Here is an 18,067-nt window from a genome sequence, read left to right as displayed (position 1 = left end):
GTAGGGGTTTATGCATGGAGGGCTAGCACTTCTGTGGGGCTGCCCAGCAGTGTAGCTCATTACTGAACATTTGTAGCACAAAAGTAATACAACGTGATCTCTTGATTTCATATCTGCAGGAGAATGCATGGATTTCCCAGGAGATAGCGCTGACCAGTTTGTCTCCTCAGACTACTGCGCTGTTCCCCTCTCCCCAGATTCCGTTGCAGTGAAGGACCATACTGTGTTAACTCTACTGCACAAAATGTGGGGCTCTTTGTAGAAGATATTCGGCTCCTTTAGCCCCTCCCGCCAAAGCTGCACAGCAGATGGAATGATTGAGCCCTTGCTGATGGATTGCTGCCTAAAAGCTGTGGTGGTTTCAGGTCTTGATGCAGCTGTTTTTATTTCAGATGAGCCCAGGTAAGTAGACAAAACAGACTTTGTGAGCCAAGACTCAACAGTGTACACTAAAATGCCATTGATTTTAATTAAGATCTACCAGCTTGCATACGTGGAGGCAAGGCAAGGAGGAAAGAAAGAGCCCAAGCTCCTTTTCTTTCCTTTTTTGCCTGAGTTCAGTTTCTCGATTTAAATAGATGCACCACACAGAATGCGGACCTTGCAGGGTCTGTTCATAGAGGCTGGTGGAGGGCCAACATCTGCAGATTCATTTAGTGGGTCAGATTATATGTGACCCAAATAAATAATAAGTAAATAAGTATATAAATTACCATTCCCTGGATGACAGCTGCTCTCCTCTTCTAGTAACCTCCTCCCCCAAGTATAGTTTAAGAAGGGCTGGTGGCCTGCCCCCGAACTTTTTCTAGTGTTCGGGTGGGGGGCATGGAATGGCTGCTGTCCTCCATTATGAGCTCCTGCCTTCCACAATCCTTAAAGAGTCTTCTGGCAGATAGGAAACTTCAGGCTGTCCAAAAGCCAACAGGAGTTGGGAAACACTTTGACTCTGACTGTCAGCTACTGAGATAGAAGAGGTGTCCCAAAGTTCCTAGGGCAGAAACTAAGGAACCATCTGGACTCCCTGACAACCTAGTAGTTATACAACTTCTCCATCCAGGCATGCAGGTACTAGGGAAATGTGGTCAAAGAATGCTGCCCATACACGGACCTGGTGTACAAGATTGTAACTAGGTTTACTTCAGTGGAACTGCAACTATTGGTACCACTCTGAATCTGCCCTCAAACATGAATTATAATAAGCTCTTTTCATCTGTAGCTCTCAAAGTGCTAAAGGAGGTTAATAGATGAGAAAACTGAGGCACAAAGAGGTGAAATGACTTGTTCAAGGTCGCACAGTAGGTGACTGGCAAAGCTGGGAATAGAAACCAGGTCTCCTTACACCCAGACCTCTGTCCTATTTCCTGGGGCACACTGACCACACCTTGTCTCAGTAAGGGTTGGAAAGAGAACTAGCATAGTACCTATGCTACAAACCACACCTTGTATAAACCATGGAAATACTCAGTATATAACTTGTAATTTAGAAGGATCATAAATATTCACTGGACATCCTTTCTCCTTAGAAACTGAAAAGGAAACCTTAGCAATATGGCTCTTGGGTTGCCATAAACTCCTCACAAGAACAACCCACAATAAATAGGTTTCTCAGTGATGCAATAAGCATCAGTGTCTCACTGAAATACTTCTCCCAGGATTTTTTATTATTATTTTGCTCATTTGGGCACAACGAGATAAAACACTTGCTCAGGGTTCTCACCTCTTCACAGTGCCAAGAGGGGGATTCTCCAGAATTATTGTGTCCTATGCGTATTTTATAGAGCTCTCCTATGTCTCCAGTGTCAATCTATAAAGGAAATAAAGAGATAAATTGCATCTAGCTCCTTAAAAGAAAAATTCCAAAGAACAATTAATTCAGTAGGTATCACTCGTATGTTACATTCCTGTTTTAAAAACTGTTTCCTGGAGAACAGTAACAATCAGGCATTGTGTTGTGTTTAAAATACAGCGTCTCTTGATACAAAGTGGTCTACTTTGATTATCTTGTAAGACTGTGTTTGGAAGAAGATTAGTTCTTGGGAGTGCTGGATGCATGCTTCCAACTCTAAACATGGCTTCAGTGATCTCAGTGCACCAACTTTGCATGCAAGTCAGTCAAGCAGCAACGTGTGAACTGATAGAGAGATCATCATTTGGGCTTTGGGAACTAATAGGCATCTCTCATCCTCTGGGGTATGAGTTTTCTCATGATTTAGTCCACTCACTGGAACTGCTTTTCTCCCAACACAGCAGTCTGGACAGCTCATCTGAGTTCACTTACACTTCAGAGATGCATGTGAAGCAAACCGTTGGATGCTAACTCCCCTGGACTTTGTGAAATAAACAATAAAGAACTTCCTGCATAGAGATACACAAAGATAAATGCATGGCTTCCCTTCTCTTCCCCTCTGCTTGCATGACAGTCAAACAGAGAGAGCCCAAGGCAAGACTAGGCCAGAGGGTGATAAAAAAGTTGTTCACACGATGAAACTCAGATGCAGGAGAGAAATGGCGGCGGGGGGGGGGGGGACAAAGACAGGGAAGAGGAACTGTGTTTGCTTTTGCTGTAAGGCAACCCTAATCCACCTGCTCCCTGGAGCATCGTTGGCGGCATCTTCCAGCGCTTCTGAAGCTCATCAACCACAATAAGACTGTCTCTGGAGCCATCGCTAGTGAATGAAATTTGCTTTTGTGTTAATAATTTGGCTGCTATCGTACTATTGCCATTTTCTTTTTCCTCCAGATCCCCTAGACACACTCAGAGTTCATGTCTATTATGACAGGTTTCAGAGTAGCAGCCGTGTTCGTCTGTATCCGCAAAGAGAACAGGAGTACTTGTGGCACCTTAGAGACTAACAAATTTATTTGAGCATAAGCTTTCGAAAAGCTTATGCTCAAATAAATTTGTTAGTCTCTAAGGTGCCACAGGTTCTCCTGTTCTTTTTCATGTCTATCATGTTTTTGTGCAGATGGTTTGTGTTAAAATATCCATCATAGATACTTCTATGGTCCCCCATTACTGTACTATTTGAGCGTCTCACAGTCTTTAATCACCTCTGGAAGATAGGGAAATATCATTATTCCCATTTTACAGATGGGGAACTGAAGCAGAGAGAAACTAAGGTCCCAATCTTCAAAGCTGTTTAGGCACCTAACTTCCATCTAAGCCCTACTACTTCATTTCAGCTTTAAGATCTTAAAAATGAACCCAAATGTTTGGCTTCTCTATCCTTTGCAGTTAGTTATTTGGTTCTATATACAATAGTTGATATTTCTTAATGAAATATACTGAGCTTAATTGGCATTTAAGAAAAACAATTAGGTTTAGCTCTGTATTTAACAGTAGTATTACTTGTTTCCTGGTCTATGGTAAAAAAACTGACTGTCGCTTTTATCACATAGCTTTACACATTTTATGTAATCTGGTAGGCCACTATGGACAATAAAGAAAATATACTGAATGTTTATTACTTACACTGAAGATGTCTTCATTGCCCCTCTGAAACAGTTCCCCTTCTTCTCCATACAGAAAGATAGGCCCTGAATTACTGTAATCCCCATACAATGTAATATAAACCTGTGAGCTGGTTCCTGCAGATGGCATATCACTGGTGATGACAGACACCTTCCATTTGCCAGCTATGAAAACATAAAAGGGCATGCATAATTACCTGAACCCATGACATCCTAGCAAAATTGTTTCAATAATCAAAATTCTAAGCTACATAATGCAGACAAATAGAAATATACACATCTGTATATATATGCTATAATAAAGCATCCATTACGTGATTATTTAGTTTGCATGGTTAAGCACTCAAAAAACCAGAAAATTTCAGGTTGCATGCAGATCCTTTGCTGTGCTCCTTTGTGCATATGTAATATGATACAGCCTAATTCATGAACGCACATTCTCAAATAACATGATATATGATATAGCATCACATAGTTCTTTTCTGTGCCCTTACATACACATGGAGAGCATCTTGTTTTTTCACACAACTTAATTCCATAGTTCCAACTATATCTTTATTGGTTTAGTCTTCTTATAAAAGTTTTCTTCAACCAAAAGCACATATTTTAATAATTAAGTCAGCAACCAGGTGCTTTGTATATTTTTGTTTCAGTAAGCAGCACAGCCTTCTCAGAGTATGTCTACATTGCAGCTTGTGTAAACATACCTGTGCTAGCTTTAATCTAGCTAGTTTGAACAATAATAGCAGTGAAGACACAGTTACACAGGCTTCAGTGTGAGCTAGAAACACTAGTATGTTCCCAGGAGCCCTAGGAGGCTTATACAGCCCCTGTGGAACCTTTTCCATCACTTCTTCACTGATATTTTTAGCCACGCTAGCTAGGTTAAAGTTAGCGTGGGCATGCCAGTCCACGCTACAACCACAGGGCAGTGTAGAAGTACTCGCAGTGGCAGTCCAAATAATTAAACAGTTAACTATGAAGAAATTTAGGTGAAAACATCAGTAGCCTATAGATGCCAGCAACTGTCCACTATGAACATAGGAACGGCCATACTGGGTCCATCTAGCCGAGTATCCTGTCTTCCGACAGTGGCCAGAGCCAGGTGCTTCAGAGGGAATGAACGGAATGGGTAATCCTCAAATGCTCCATCCCATGTGGCCCATTCCCAGCATCTGGCAAACAGAGGTTAGGGACACTTCAGGGACATTATGACTCTGCTATAGTTAAGCCAGACCACAGTGTGGCCGACCCTCATGAATTTGCTGCAGGTAATGTGATTTGGCCCCTACTGCAAGACAGCTTGTGATGATGCAAAAGGCTGCAACCTTCATGTGATTTTTAGAAGCAGTGAGCAATACCCCCATGGTGCCCTATAGCGTCATAGAAGCCACACTAAACAGCAAGGCCATGTGTGCTAGTCCCAGCTCTTCCGCTGACTGGAAATGAACTGCCGTTGATATTTCTGTGCCCTTCTCAGCTCTTATTTTGAGCCCAGGTTTCATATCTTGGAGGTAATTATTATTCATCATATTCACAGATAAGATCATTGAGAGCTTGCACAAAGCAGAGCTGGAACTGGAATCCATGGGTCTAATATAACTGAGCCCAATCTCAACTACCAGGCTACACAGTCTTTCAGAAGAAACATGTCAAATTAGGGGCTTGTGCAATTGACACCAGCACAGTGTGGCTCCATGTCCCTCTCTAGCAGCTAGAGCACATAGAGAAATGTACAACTCTTCTAATATTTCTGGGCTAAGAGAACTGGTTCTATAGCTGAAGAGATAGAGGCTCATTGTTTTACATCAAGAGGTCTTGGCTTCACTCCCTACAGGATCCCACAAGGGACATTGTTACATTTAGCTATGTTGTCTGTAACCCCTACACCACAATCAGCTCCCAGAATCACAAACAGAAACCAAGGCTCCTGCTACCCAGCCTGTCACTGCTATCTCACAAATACTAGTATAACTCATTGTGGGGTGGGTTGTGGCTCCCTATATGGGCTGCGCCACATAGAGGATAACAGCATGTTTATCCCACACCAGTTGCTCCTATACCTGAAGAAGAAAAAGTTTGTGACGTGGAAAGTTCTGGGGTCAAGCCCTGTTGATGAGCCAGGTGGGGGTAGAAAAATATGCAAATGAATGCAAAGATGCTGGAGTAATTGTTGGGATGACTTTATATTGCAAAATGTATTTAAGGGTGAATTTGGATCTTGTATTAATAGTTGGACTGTTGCTTTTAAAATCATTTGCACTTGATTAATGGGTGCTCTCCCTGTAAGATGTGGGTGTGGCAAACTGAATATGTTTTGGAGATCAGGAGCAATGTGTTGGAGATTGTGCCTCTGTGTCCAAAGAGTGAGAGACCCAGCCTAGGTTAATAAATCAGACCTTGATTTCGTAAACTTGTCTTTCCAGAAAGCAAGTTGCATTCTCACAGCTGTAATATTAGCACTTATGTGGGACTGGATGCTTCAGTACACTCGTAATGAGCTAGAGAGCATTTCACTTGTAGGTCACCTGTTTGAATTCTGCCAAGATCAGCAGGGGTTAAAAGTGTCTCTGTCTAATGGAAGTCTGATAGCCTTTTGTATCTGACTTTGGTGAGTCCCCATTTTGGCTCCCACTTCCCAAACTTCACCATGCTTTGCCTTAGCTTGCAAGGTCTTCATGGCAGGGACTCTCCCTTACTGTGGTTATGTCTACACTTTGACATGGGGCTGTAAATCTCAGGTTAAGGAGACATACACATGCTAACTCTGATTGAGCTAACGCACTAAAAATAGAGTGTAGCCGTGGCAGCGTGAGTGACTAGCCAACACGTACAGACCTGTCCAAGGCATTAGGCATGTACTTGGAGCGGCTAGCCTGTCCTGCCACACCCACACTGAATGTTTAGCAAACTTGCTCAATCTGAGTGTCTCCTTGAGCTGAAAAGTCACACCCCCAACTCACTGTACAGACATACTGTGTCACCACATTTTAAAAAAATCTTATGATTTTTGGGGGGCCTGATTTCTGATTTTTAAATGCTTTGGGCACATGTGAGATTAGTTTACTCTTCTACCTCTTGGCTGAGGGATACTGCAGGTATCACAATTACAGCAGGCCGCTGCATGGTGGGAGACAGTTGAGTTAGAAGCTACTTGTACCCTCCCCATGTAAGGGCCAGCCATCTGGCCCCTGGTAAGCATAAGAGTGTAATGTAAACTATATGCTTACAAATAAACAGACTCCACTCTGAAAAAAATTATGAGATAATCTGTTTGGGAGGGAGTGGAGGCTGGGGGTAGGGGTGTCTTTGCTAACTCCTTTGTGACAAATCCAATGCAGAATATACACAATTGCTACATCACCTGTTGTTTACGAAGTATATGATCCGCACTGGAACAGCTTTGTTTGTGGTCCTGGGGTTAAATATTTTGTTACATTTGGGGCTGAAGTATGAAAGGGTCTCACTGGCTAGTGGCAAGAGACCTGAGAGAATATATCAGTGTTTATAATTGGCTTTACTTCAGATGAAAGTGTGTAGGAAGATCCCCAGTTACAATCCACAACAGGAGTGAATTTCTCACACAAAATGGCATGGTCATACTGAGATACACCTAGATCGACAGATCGATAGAATGTGACCTGATATAACATGGCTTCGCATACAACGCGGTAACCCCAGCGCTCCGGCAGCAGGGCTCGGGTGGCTCTTTAAAGGGCCCGGGGCTCTGGCTGCTGCGGGGAGCCCCGGGCCCTTTAAATCGATGCCCGAGCCCTGCTACCGCTACCCCAGGGCTCCAGCAACGGGGCTCTGTCGGCACTTTAAAGGGCTCGGAGCTCTGGCTGCTGCAGGGAGCCCCAGGCTCTTTAAATCACCGCTGAGCCCTGCCGCCGCTAGCCCAATATAACGCGGTTTCACCGATAACACGGTAAGATTTTTTGGCTCCTGAGGACCACGTTATATCGGGGTAGAGGTGTATATATTTTCTGCAGCCATGTGGTAAAATGGTTTGAGTAAAGGACTAGGTGGAATAGGGGCTCCTAGATTCTACTCCCATCTCTAGTTACTGATTTAGGTGATGTAAGGTGTTCATTTTGTGCCTCTATTTAACCATCCATAAAAAAAAAAGAGGTACAGTAATTCTGTCATGGCTTCCAAGTGATGAGGAGGATTTAGATTCCAGCACTGGCTATTTTCTTGTTTGGACACAAATAAATAGACATAGGCACAGAATAATAGCCTAACCCAGGGGTAGGCAACCTACGGCATGGGTGCCGAAGGCAGCACGCGAGCTGATTTTCAGTGGCACTCACACTGCCTGGGTCCTGGCCACCGGTCCGGGGGGCTCTGTGTTTTAATTTAATTTTAAATGAAGCTTCTTAAACATGTTAAAACCTTATTTACTTTACATACAACAATTGTTTAGTTATATATTATAGACTTACAGAAAGAGACCTTCTAAAAACATTAAAATGTATTACTGGCACGCGAAACCTTAAATTAGAGTGAATAAATGAAGACTCGGCCCACCACTGCTGAAAGGTTGCCGACCCCTGGCCTAACCTGTATTTAACTACAGTACATACATAGTTCCTGGCTTTTGCATTGAGCATGGATGGAAATGGAAGAATAAAAGCATCAGCAAAACTTATTTCTCATAGAACTCCAGAGACTAATTAAGTGCCAACTCCCCTACCCATTTTGGTTCACTGCTTCTCTCACTGACAGTGTTCTGACTGTAGTATGAGTCTGTGTATTTATCACACCCACAATCCATTCAATTCTTTAAGAATATGTGCCATGGCTGTCACTCAGAATTACATCATGTAATGGTGGTATCATGCAAAATGACAACTGGCAGGCTGAGACACTAGCAGCTATGTTTTAGGGCACAGAGTTGTATTTTTAAAGTGTGAAGTAATCAGTAAATAATATACATTTTATTCTGTCACACCCTTACCATCTTATACAAAAATACCACAATCCATTTTCAGCCTGTGTGGATGGGACTTACTCTGTTATGTTGTGAAAGAGCTGGGTCAGATTTTTAAAGGGATTTAGGTGCCTAAACTGGCAGATAGGCTCCTAAATCCACCATTGTGATAACACTGACATTTTAAAAGCTGCACTCAGGTACCACCTGAGCCCCTAGGTGCTGAAGTCCCCAGGCACCCAAGTTTCCACTGGTCAGAAATTTCAAAGCAGCCTAAGTACCTTGGAGATGGCAGCAGCAAGGCTCAGGCCAAAGCCCTTGAGGTTCCAGAGCAAGATTTTTAAACTAGACAGGGTACTCCTTCTTCTAAGCACACCTAAGACCCAATACCTGTCAGAGCCCATAGCAGGAGGGCTGGATGTAGGTCACTAATAGGTGGGGTGGCACAGGGAAACAAAAGATGAGCTTGAAAGAGGTGTCTCGGGTGACTAGGAGACAGAGAAAAAGACAGACAGTTTCAACCTGTAGGCCATCAACTAACTAGGGGTGACCTAAATCCAGGAGAAGGTTCACGGCTGAGAATCTCGAGCAGAAGGAAGCACCTACCTCTGGCCTGTCAGCCAGATGCATCAAGTCAGCAACTTAAGTGCCTAAGCCCTTTGCCTCTCCTCAACCCTCTCAGCATTTCACTCCTGGCTTGCTTCCATGGCTCCCTACGCAGCTGGCTGGCGGGCTGGCCTGGGCTACACTAGCGGGGGGGTTTGAACTAAGATACCAACTTCAGCTACGCGAAGTATCTTAGTTCGACTTACCTGGCCGTCCTCACGGCAGCGAGTCAACTGCCGCGGTTCCGTCGACTCTGCTTACTCCTCCTGCCGAGGTGGAGTACGGGCGTCGATTAGAAGATCGATTTATCATGTCCAGACGAGATACAATAAATCAATCCTCGATACATCAAACACTACCCGCCAATCCGGCGGGTAGTATAGACATACCCTAGGGTGCTTAACTATCCCTGTGCGAGCAACACCTAAGTTCTTTTAAAAGCTCTGGCTCTCAGTCAATAAAACACTTTGGCACTCAAAAACATCTTCATTCAATATTTCAAAGGAAGCACTGCCTTGAGACAATAGGTGTTGTAAACCAATGGTGCAAATGACACACACAAAAATGTTGGGAGAAACCAAGAGTTCTTGTTTCAGACAGCCTTCAACAGGATAATAGAAATATGGAGGGGGATATCTCTCTCTCCCCTTAGTGGTTATGCAGCTGCTGTAAACTCCCCTTTATTAAAGACAATGTGGTACAATTTGTCTAAATTCCTAATTTAAGTGACTAAACAAATTGTATTTATTCCGCAATGGCTGAGTAAATGGGATATGCACTGGGTGTTTTGGAAAACCATTACAGTAATGCTCCTGATGTCCATTGATTGGCTGCAGAGCCATTCCACAGCACTATTGTAAGCTCAGGGCTGCAGTAGCATCTGTGGCTGCTCTATCTCAATATGTGAAGGTGATTGGCTGGTGACACCGCCTAGTTATGAATGCTCTGCTCACAACACATTTGGTACCCTTGCCTGCCTCCATTCCATCTAAATGATTCTCCCCATGCTTCAGTGGATGGACTTTCCCCCAACTCTCAAAGCACTAGCTCTATTTCATACACCTGCATCGCATCTCCACATACTACTTCACTCTGTGCAACAGAATGACATTTCATAGAATCATAGAATCTCAGGGTTGGAAGGGACCTCAGGAGGTCATCTAGTCCAACCCCCTGCTCAAAGCAGGACCAAACCCAACTAAATCATCCCAGCCAGGGCTTTGTCAAGCCTGACCTTAAAAACCTCTAAGGAAGGAGATTCCACTACCTCCCTAGGTAACCCATTCCAGTTCTTCACCACCCTACTAGTGAAAAAGTTTTTCCTAATGTCCAACCTAAACCTCCCCCTCTGCAACTTGAGACCATTACTCCTTGTTCTGTCATCTTCTACCACTGAGAACAGTCTAGATCCATCCTCTTTGGAACCCCCTTTCAGGTAGTTGAAAGCAGCTATCAAATCCCCCCTCATTCTTCTCTTCTGCAGACTAAACAATCCCAGTTCCCTCAGCCTCTCCTCATAAGTCATGTGCTCCAGCCCCCTAATCATTTTTGTTGCCCTCCGCTGGACTCTCTCCAATTTATCCACATCCTTCTTGTAGTGTGGGGCCCAGAACTGGACACAGTACTCCAAATGAGGCCTCACCAGTGCTGAATAGAGGGGAATGATCACATCCCTCGATCTGCTGGAAATGCCCCTACTTATACAACCCAAAATGCCATTAGCCTTCTTGGCAACAAGGGCACACTGTTGACTCATATTCAGCTTTTCGTCCACCGTAACCCCTAGGTCCTTTTCTGCAGAAATGCTGCCCAGCCATTTGGTCCCTAGTCTGTAACAGTGCATGGGATTCTTCCGTCCTAAGTACAGGACTCTGCACTTGTCCTTGTTGAACCTCATCATATTTCTTTTGGCCCAATCCTCTAATTTGTCTAGGTCCCTCTGTATCCTATCCCTACACTCCAGCGTATCAACCACTCCTCCCAGTTTAGTGTCATCTGCAAACTTGCTAAGGGTGCAGTCCACACCATCCTCCAGATCGTTAATGAAGATATTGAATAAAACCGGCCCCAGCACCGACCCTTGGGGCACTCCACTTGATACCGGCTGCCAACTAGACATGGAGCCATTGATCACTACCCGTTGAGCCCGACCATCTAGCCAGTTTTCTATCCACCTTACCGTCCATTCATCCAGCCCATACTTCTTTAACTTGCTGGCAAGAATACTGTGGGAGACTGTATCAAAAGCTTTGCTAAAGTCCAAAAATAGCACATCCACTGCTTTCCCCTCATCCACAGAGCCGGTTATCTCATCATAGAAGGCAATTAGGTTAGTCAGGCATGACTTGCCCTTGGTGAATCCATGCTGACTGTTCCTGATCACTTTCCCCTCCTTTAAGTGGTTCAGGATTGATTCCTTGAGGACCTGTTCCATGATTTTTCCAGGGACTGAGGTGAGACTGACTGGCCTGTAGTTCCCTGGATCTTCCTTCTTCCTTTTAAAGATGGGCACTACATTAGCTTTTTTCCAGTCGTCCGGGACCTCCCCCGATCGCCATGATTTTTCAAAGATAATGGCCAATGGCTCTGCAATCTCATCGGCCAACTCCTTTAGCACCCTCGGATGCAGCGCATCCGGCCCCATGGACTTGTGCTCGTCCAGCTTTCCTAAATAGTCCTGAACTACTTCTTTCTCCACAGAGAGCTGGTCACCTCCTCCCCATACCGTGCTGCAGAGTGCAGCTGTCTGGGAGCTGACCTTGTCTGTGAAGACAGAGGCAAAAAAAGCATTGAGTACACTAGCTTTCTCCACATCCTCCGTCACTAGGTTCCCTCCCTCATTCAGCAAGGGGCCCACACTTTCCTTGACTTTCTTCCTGTTACTAACATGCCTAAAGAAACCCTTCTTGTTACTCCTAACATCTCCGGCTAGCTGCAACTCCAAGTGTGATTTGGCCTTCCTAATTTCACACCTGCATGCCTGAGCAATACTTTTATACTCCTCCCTGGTTATTTGTCCAATCTTCCACTTCTTGTAAGCTGTTTTTTTGTGTTTAAGACAAGCAAGGATTTCACTGTTAAGCCAAGCTGGTCGCCTGCCATATTTACTTTTCTTCCTACACATCGGGATGGTTTGTTCCTGCAACCTCAATAAGGTTTCTTTAAAATACAGCCAGCTTTCCTCGACTCCTTTCCCCGTCATGTTATTCTCCCAGGGGACCTTGCCCATCAGTTCCCTGAGGGAGTCAAAGTCTGCTTTTCTGAAGTCCAGGGTCTCTGTTCTACTGCTTTCCTTTTTTTCCTTGTGTCAGGATCCTGAACTCGACCATCTCATGGTCACTGCCTCCCAGGTTCCCATCCACTATTGCTTCCTCTACTATTTCTTCCCTGTTTGTGAGCAGCAGGTCAAGAAGAGCTTTTCCCCTAGTTGGTTCCTCCAGCACTTGCACCAGGAAATTGTCCCCTACACTTTCCAGAAACTTCCTGGATTGTTTGTTCAACTGTATTTAGGACATTCTGATGCCTTCACCTTTGGCTGAGGATTTGGCCTTCACCATTAACCCTATTTGGATGCCAGTAGGGGCTTTAACCTCTCCCACGGAGGCTATATCTGTGAGATAGCCTCTCAATGAATTTATTCTTTTCACAGTTTTGCCAGAATATTCACCTCACAGCAGTGTTCTGGGATTAAGTTATTGGTTTCTAACATGGTTTGAGGTCCATGGTGTAAAGACGGCATAAGTACAAAGTATTAAAATAAAGTGTAACGGGACAGAATATGGGAGTTGATAGATTGCTTAAAAACAGGGATCTAAAAAAATCTCACTCTTGCATGAGATATGCACTTATTACAAGAATTAAAGACTGCAATCTAGCATTCATTAATTTTTGAAATAGATGCAGTTTGCCCCTGAATATCAGCTGAGTTTTCTGAGTACTTTTAAACGTATGGGCGCCAAAGGCTCAGCTAAATAATTATATTGTCATTATTAAATTATAAAACAAACTTCTGAATAGACACTCAATGTCAGGTTAAATTCCCATCCTTCAAGAACTGTCACAGTTTGAAGACATTAAACGGAGGCAGTGGAGAACAAATCATATCTTCTGAACCCAGGATACATTACAAAGTGGGTTTTTTTTCATGGTGCATATAGATCCTTATTTGAAAGATCTCATTCAACTAAAAAGGTAAAAAAAGTTCAAGAATAGCCAACAGCACAGCAACAAGGACAGAAACTGCATGAGAGAAAGGGGAGGAAGAGAAGCAAATAGCAGAATCACATTCTGCAACAATAGAGGAAAATATGGTCCCCATTAAAAACTGGTATAATATGCTTTTACCATGTCTGAATTTATCTCAGAGTCTATAAAGTTTGCACTGTTATCAGAAATGTTGTCCTTTCCTGTGGTTGCGTGAGTATGGTCTGATTAAAGCCAACTATATAGCACCCCTCCTTAATCCTGCATGTTGGCCTCATTTATAAGCATTAAGTCAACATATCTGTACAATGTGCAAGTCAGGCTATACACGTGTACCTGACAACTCAACTTAATTCCGATGATTAAGGTTAAAGCTTTGGCTTCATTAAATAATCCCCTTAATTCTTACAGTGGATTAATATGGTAATTGGACTAATGCCATTTGACAATATCAGTGCTATCAAAGTTAAAGGAAACGTGTTTAAGAATGATAAATTAAGCAATAGAGTTGCACTGGCTCCTTTTGACATTCATAAAAGTAATGGAAAACATGCCTTTGTGAACTGGGTATTGATAATTGAAAAAATATAGCAAACAATTCATTGAGAACATGTTCTGTGTTCTCAAACTGAATATACCATTTCTGAGAAATTAGTAATCCTTCATTAGCTATTGATTGTATTACTTATGATTTATATACACAGAACCATCTTACCCATCAGCAGACTGTACCTCCAATTTATCATAATGGGGGGTAGCAGTGAACATTGTAGCCCATGATGTGTGGTGGTTTCCTTTCTAGTACTCTATTTTCAATCACCCAAAACTTTTCAAGCTAACTTTGTCCAGGCATTGGTCTTTGGAAAGTATGAGCAAAAACTCTTCAGCCATTTTTCAGAACAAAGGAAGTGAAAACAGTCAACAACCTTTTTAATACCCAACCATTTCAGCTAAGGCAGTTATCCAAAAAAATCACCTTCTGGAACAGGTGGAAAATGTCACCCGTAGAGTTGAAGAAAAGTTAAAAATAATCAAAACCAAAGAATTAGATTGGAAACCATTGTGCAACCAACCTTAACCAAAGTGATTGTTGCTGTTCCCACTATATTATCGATTGATTGCTAAATGATTATTAAAACACATTGAATTAAAACACTCTCTATGCCTTCATGTCCTGAACCTCGTTTTGCCCACACCTTTGTTGAGCCTTATAACCTGTTGAAGTTCCTAAGCTCCTAGAAATGGAGTAACATAAAAACTGTCACACCAGTAGTCCGTTTAGTCTCAAATCCAGTCTAAGGCTGTGGGCAGTACCAGAGGCTTTGGGGGAAGGTTCAAGAAACTCTTTAATGGACAATTATGGCATAAACTGCCAACTAATTAGTGGTTGTCTTGTGCCCTGAAGCACAAGTGTTTGTATCCGTTATTTTTTTCTTAATCATATAAATCATGTCTAATGCTTTTTTCAATCCTGAGAAGCTGCTCATATTGATATTGGATATTTTGTTGCACTGAGTTTAACAGATTACAAATACTCCCTGTATAAAAGAAATTTCCATAGCTTTAAATGTGTTTCCTTTCAATTTCTTTGGGTGTTCTATTGTTCTTGTAAGATGAGAAAAAGGGTGAATAGGAGCATCCTATTCTCAATACCAGTCATTGTTTTGTATATCATGTCCCTTCTTATCTTCACCCTCTTTAAACAAAACAGCCCCATCGTTTTCAAAGCTCTACTCAGCCCAGCCCTCTCACATTTTCACCACACATCTCTGGGCCTTTTCTATTCCTGCAATTTCTTTTCTAGGCCTTGTCTACACTACAAAGTTAAGTCGCTGTGTAGCCATCACAGGAATTAGAGCAGTGGTTCCCATTCACGCTGTGCTCCTTCTGTCGGTGGTGCGCGTCCTCAACCAGAGCGCTTCCACTGACTGAAGTGGGGCACTGTGGGGCACTGACAGCTGGAGCCCTGCAGCCCTGGTGCTGACAAGCCCAAGCTGTCAGCTGGGCGCTGGGCTCACACCTGGACTCCTCCTCCCCCGGCACTGACAACCCAAGCTGTGAGCCTGGCGCCTGGCTGATAGCTCAGGTGGTCAGTGCTGAGGAGGTGTGGCCTAGCTCTATGAGCCCGGCGCCCAGGGCTGTCAGTACCAGGGTGGGGAGGGGCCCAGCTATGAGCCCGATGCGCGGGGTTGACAGCCAACAGTTGATGTAAGCAACATAGTGTCTACACAGACACTACGTCGCCCTAACTACATTGTCCTAAGCACTACACTTCTCGCAGAGGTGGAGTTATTAGGTCGGTGAAGTGGGTGACTTACGTTGGTGGGAGCACCGTTGTAGCATAGGCACTTACATATTTAGGTTGATGTAAGCTGCCTTATGTCAACCTAACTCTGTAGTGTAGATCAAGCCTAACATAGGCTGACCAGAAGTGAATATGGTGTGCTGGATGAGGGTGCAGTATCAATTTATATTAGGGCTGTCAATTAATCGCAGTTAACTCCTGCGATTAACTCAAAAAAATTAATCGCAATTAAAAAAATTAATCATGATTAATCACAGTTTTAATCGTATTGCTAAACAATAGAATACCAATTGAAAATTAGTAAATATTTTTGGATGTTTTTCTACATTTTCCAATAAATTAATTTCAATTACAACACAGAATATAAAGTGTACAGTGCTCACTTTATAATGTTATTTTTGCTTACAAATATTTACACTGTAAAAAATGATAAAAGAAATAGTATTTTTCAATTCACCTCATACAAGTACTGTAGTGCGATCTCTTTATCAAGAAAGTGCAACTTACAAATGTAGATTTTTTTTGTCACATAACTGCATTCAAAAATAAAACAATGTAAAACTTTAGAGCCTTCCAGGTCCATTCGGTTCTACTTCTTGTTCAGCCAATTGCTAAGACAAACAAGTTTGTTTACATTTATGGGAGATCATGCTGCCCACTTCTTATTTATAATGTCACCTGAAAGTGAGAACAGGCGATTGCATGGCACCTTTGTAGCAGGCATTGTAAGGTATTTACATGCCAGATATGCTAAACATTCATATGCCCCTTCATGCTTCAACCACCGTTCCAGAAGACATGCTTCCATGCTGATGACGCTTGTTAAAAAACAATGTGTTAATGAAATTTGTGAATGAACTCCTTGGGGGAGAATTGTATGTCTCCTGCTCTGTGTTACCCACATTCTGCCATATATTTCATGTTATAGCAGTCTCGGATGATAACCCAACACATGTTTGTTTCAAGACACTTTCATTGCAGATTTGACAAAACGCAAAGAAGGTACCAATGTGAGATTTCTAAAGATAGCTACAGCACTCAAGACCCAAAGTTTAAGAATCTCAAGTGCCTTCCAAAATCTGAGAGGGATGAGGTGTGGAGCATGCTTTCAGAAGTCTTAAAAGAGCAACACTCCGATGTGGAAACTACAGATCCCAAACCACCAAAAAAAAAAAAATCAACCTTCTCCTAGTGGCATCTGACTCAGACAATGAAAATGAATGTGTGTCAGTTTGCACTGTTTGGATAGTTATCAAGCAGAACTCACCATCAGCATGGATGCATTTCCTCTGAAATGGTGGTTGAAGCATGAAGAGACATATGAATCTTTAGTGCATCTGGCACGTAAATATCTTGCGACACTAGCTACAACAATGACATGTGAACACCAGTTCTCGCTTTCAGGTGACATTGTAAACAAGACACAGGCAGCATTATCTCCCGTAAATGTAAACAAACTTATTTGTCTGAGCGATTGGATGAACAAGAAGTAGGACTGAGTGGACTTGTAGGCTCTACATTGTTTTATTTTTGAGTGCAGTTATTTTTTGTACATAAATGTACATTTGTAAGTTCAACTTTCATGACAAAGAGATTGCACTACAATAATTGTATGAGGTGAATTGAAAAATACTACTTTTGGTTTTTTTTACAGTGTGTGGCAGAGCTCTGACCTTGTTCCCGTGGGTCTTGCACTTCTAGGCGGTTAATGCTAGCCTCAGTGGCTCACTGTGACCCTCCACGTAGCCCTTCTCTCTCTAGGGCCAGGGTTACAGTCTACTGAGCCCTTTTCATCATAGGCCTGCAAGGAGGTTGGTGAGAGGACTCCCACAGTCTCTGTTCAGCCTCCTGTCCTGACAGGGACCTGACTTCCTCTTCCAGGAGATGTTCCTGTAGTGGTGGGTTGAGGGGAACCCGGGCCCGCCCTCTACTCCGGGTTCCAGCCCAGGGACCCTAATGGTAGCAGTTGTTGGCAGCCAACCGTTCACTGCCAGAGTTGCTACATTTCCCTGGGCCACTTCCCCACAGCTCTCCTGCTTCTCCCTTCTTCACCCTTACCTTAGGGCTCCTTTAACGATGGTTTGAGGGTGTCTTCAGTAACCAGCCCTTCAGCCGCACTTCCTCTCCTCTGGCTCCCTGACTCCCCTGCCTGACTGGAGTGAGCCCTTTTTTATAGTATCAGCAGGGCCTTAATTAGAGTCAGGTGGTCACATTAACTGAATGGCCTCACCTGACTCTTTACAGGTTAATTAGAGTCAGGTGTTCTCATTAGCCTGGAGCAGCCCCTGCTCTGGTCAGTCAGGGAACAGAAAGCTGTTAATCCAGTGGCCAGTATATCTGCCTTCTGCTATTCTGCTGTACCCAACTGGCCTGGGTCTATCACAAGTGCAATTATTTGTAATAAAAATAAATATAAAATAAGCACTGTACACTTTGTATTCCATGTTGTAATTGAAATTAATATATTTGAAAATGAGAAAACATCCAAAAATATTTAAATAAATGCTATTCTATTATTGTTTAAAATCGCAATTAATCACATGGTTAAT

The 18,067-nt window shown here is 43.1% G+C and overlaps 1 protein-coding gene across 11 annotated transcripts in view; it reads right to left on the bottom strand.

Annotated features, from left to right (window-relative positions):
- Positions 1–18,067, bottom strand: part of RP1 (RP1 axonemal microtubule associated) — a 314,354-nt gene that overhangs the window by 215,176 nt on the left and 81,111 nt on the right. For all 11 annotated transcript variants that reach the window (XM_039527284.1, XM_039527282.1, XM_039527283.1 and 8 more), the window contains 2 exons: positions 3,473–3,636; positions 1,718–1,804 (listed from right to left, as the gene is read on the bottom strand). In XM_039527284.1, coding sequence (XP_039383218.1) covers positions 1,718–1,804; positions 3,473–3,636 — 251 coding nt within the window. The remainder of the gene's footprint in view (positions 1–1,717; positions 1,805–3,472; positions 3,637–18,067) is intronic.

This window comes from Mauremys reevesii, linkage group 2 (assembly GCF_016161935.1).
Source record: "Mauremys reevesii isolate NIE-2019 linkage group 2, ASM1616193v1, whole genome shotgun sequence".
In the NCBI taxonomy this organism is placed as follows: domain Eukaryota; kingdom Metazoa; phylum Chordata; order Testudines; family Geoemydidae; genus Mauremys; species Mauremys reevesii.
This window is presented reverse-complemented; position numbering and strand designations above follow the sequence as displayed.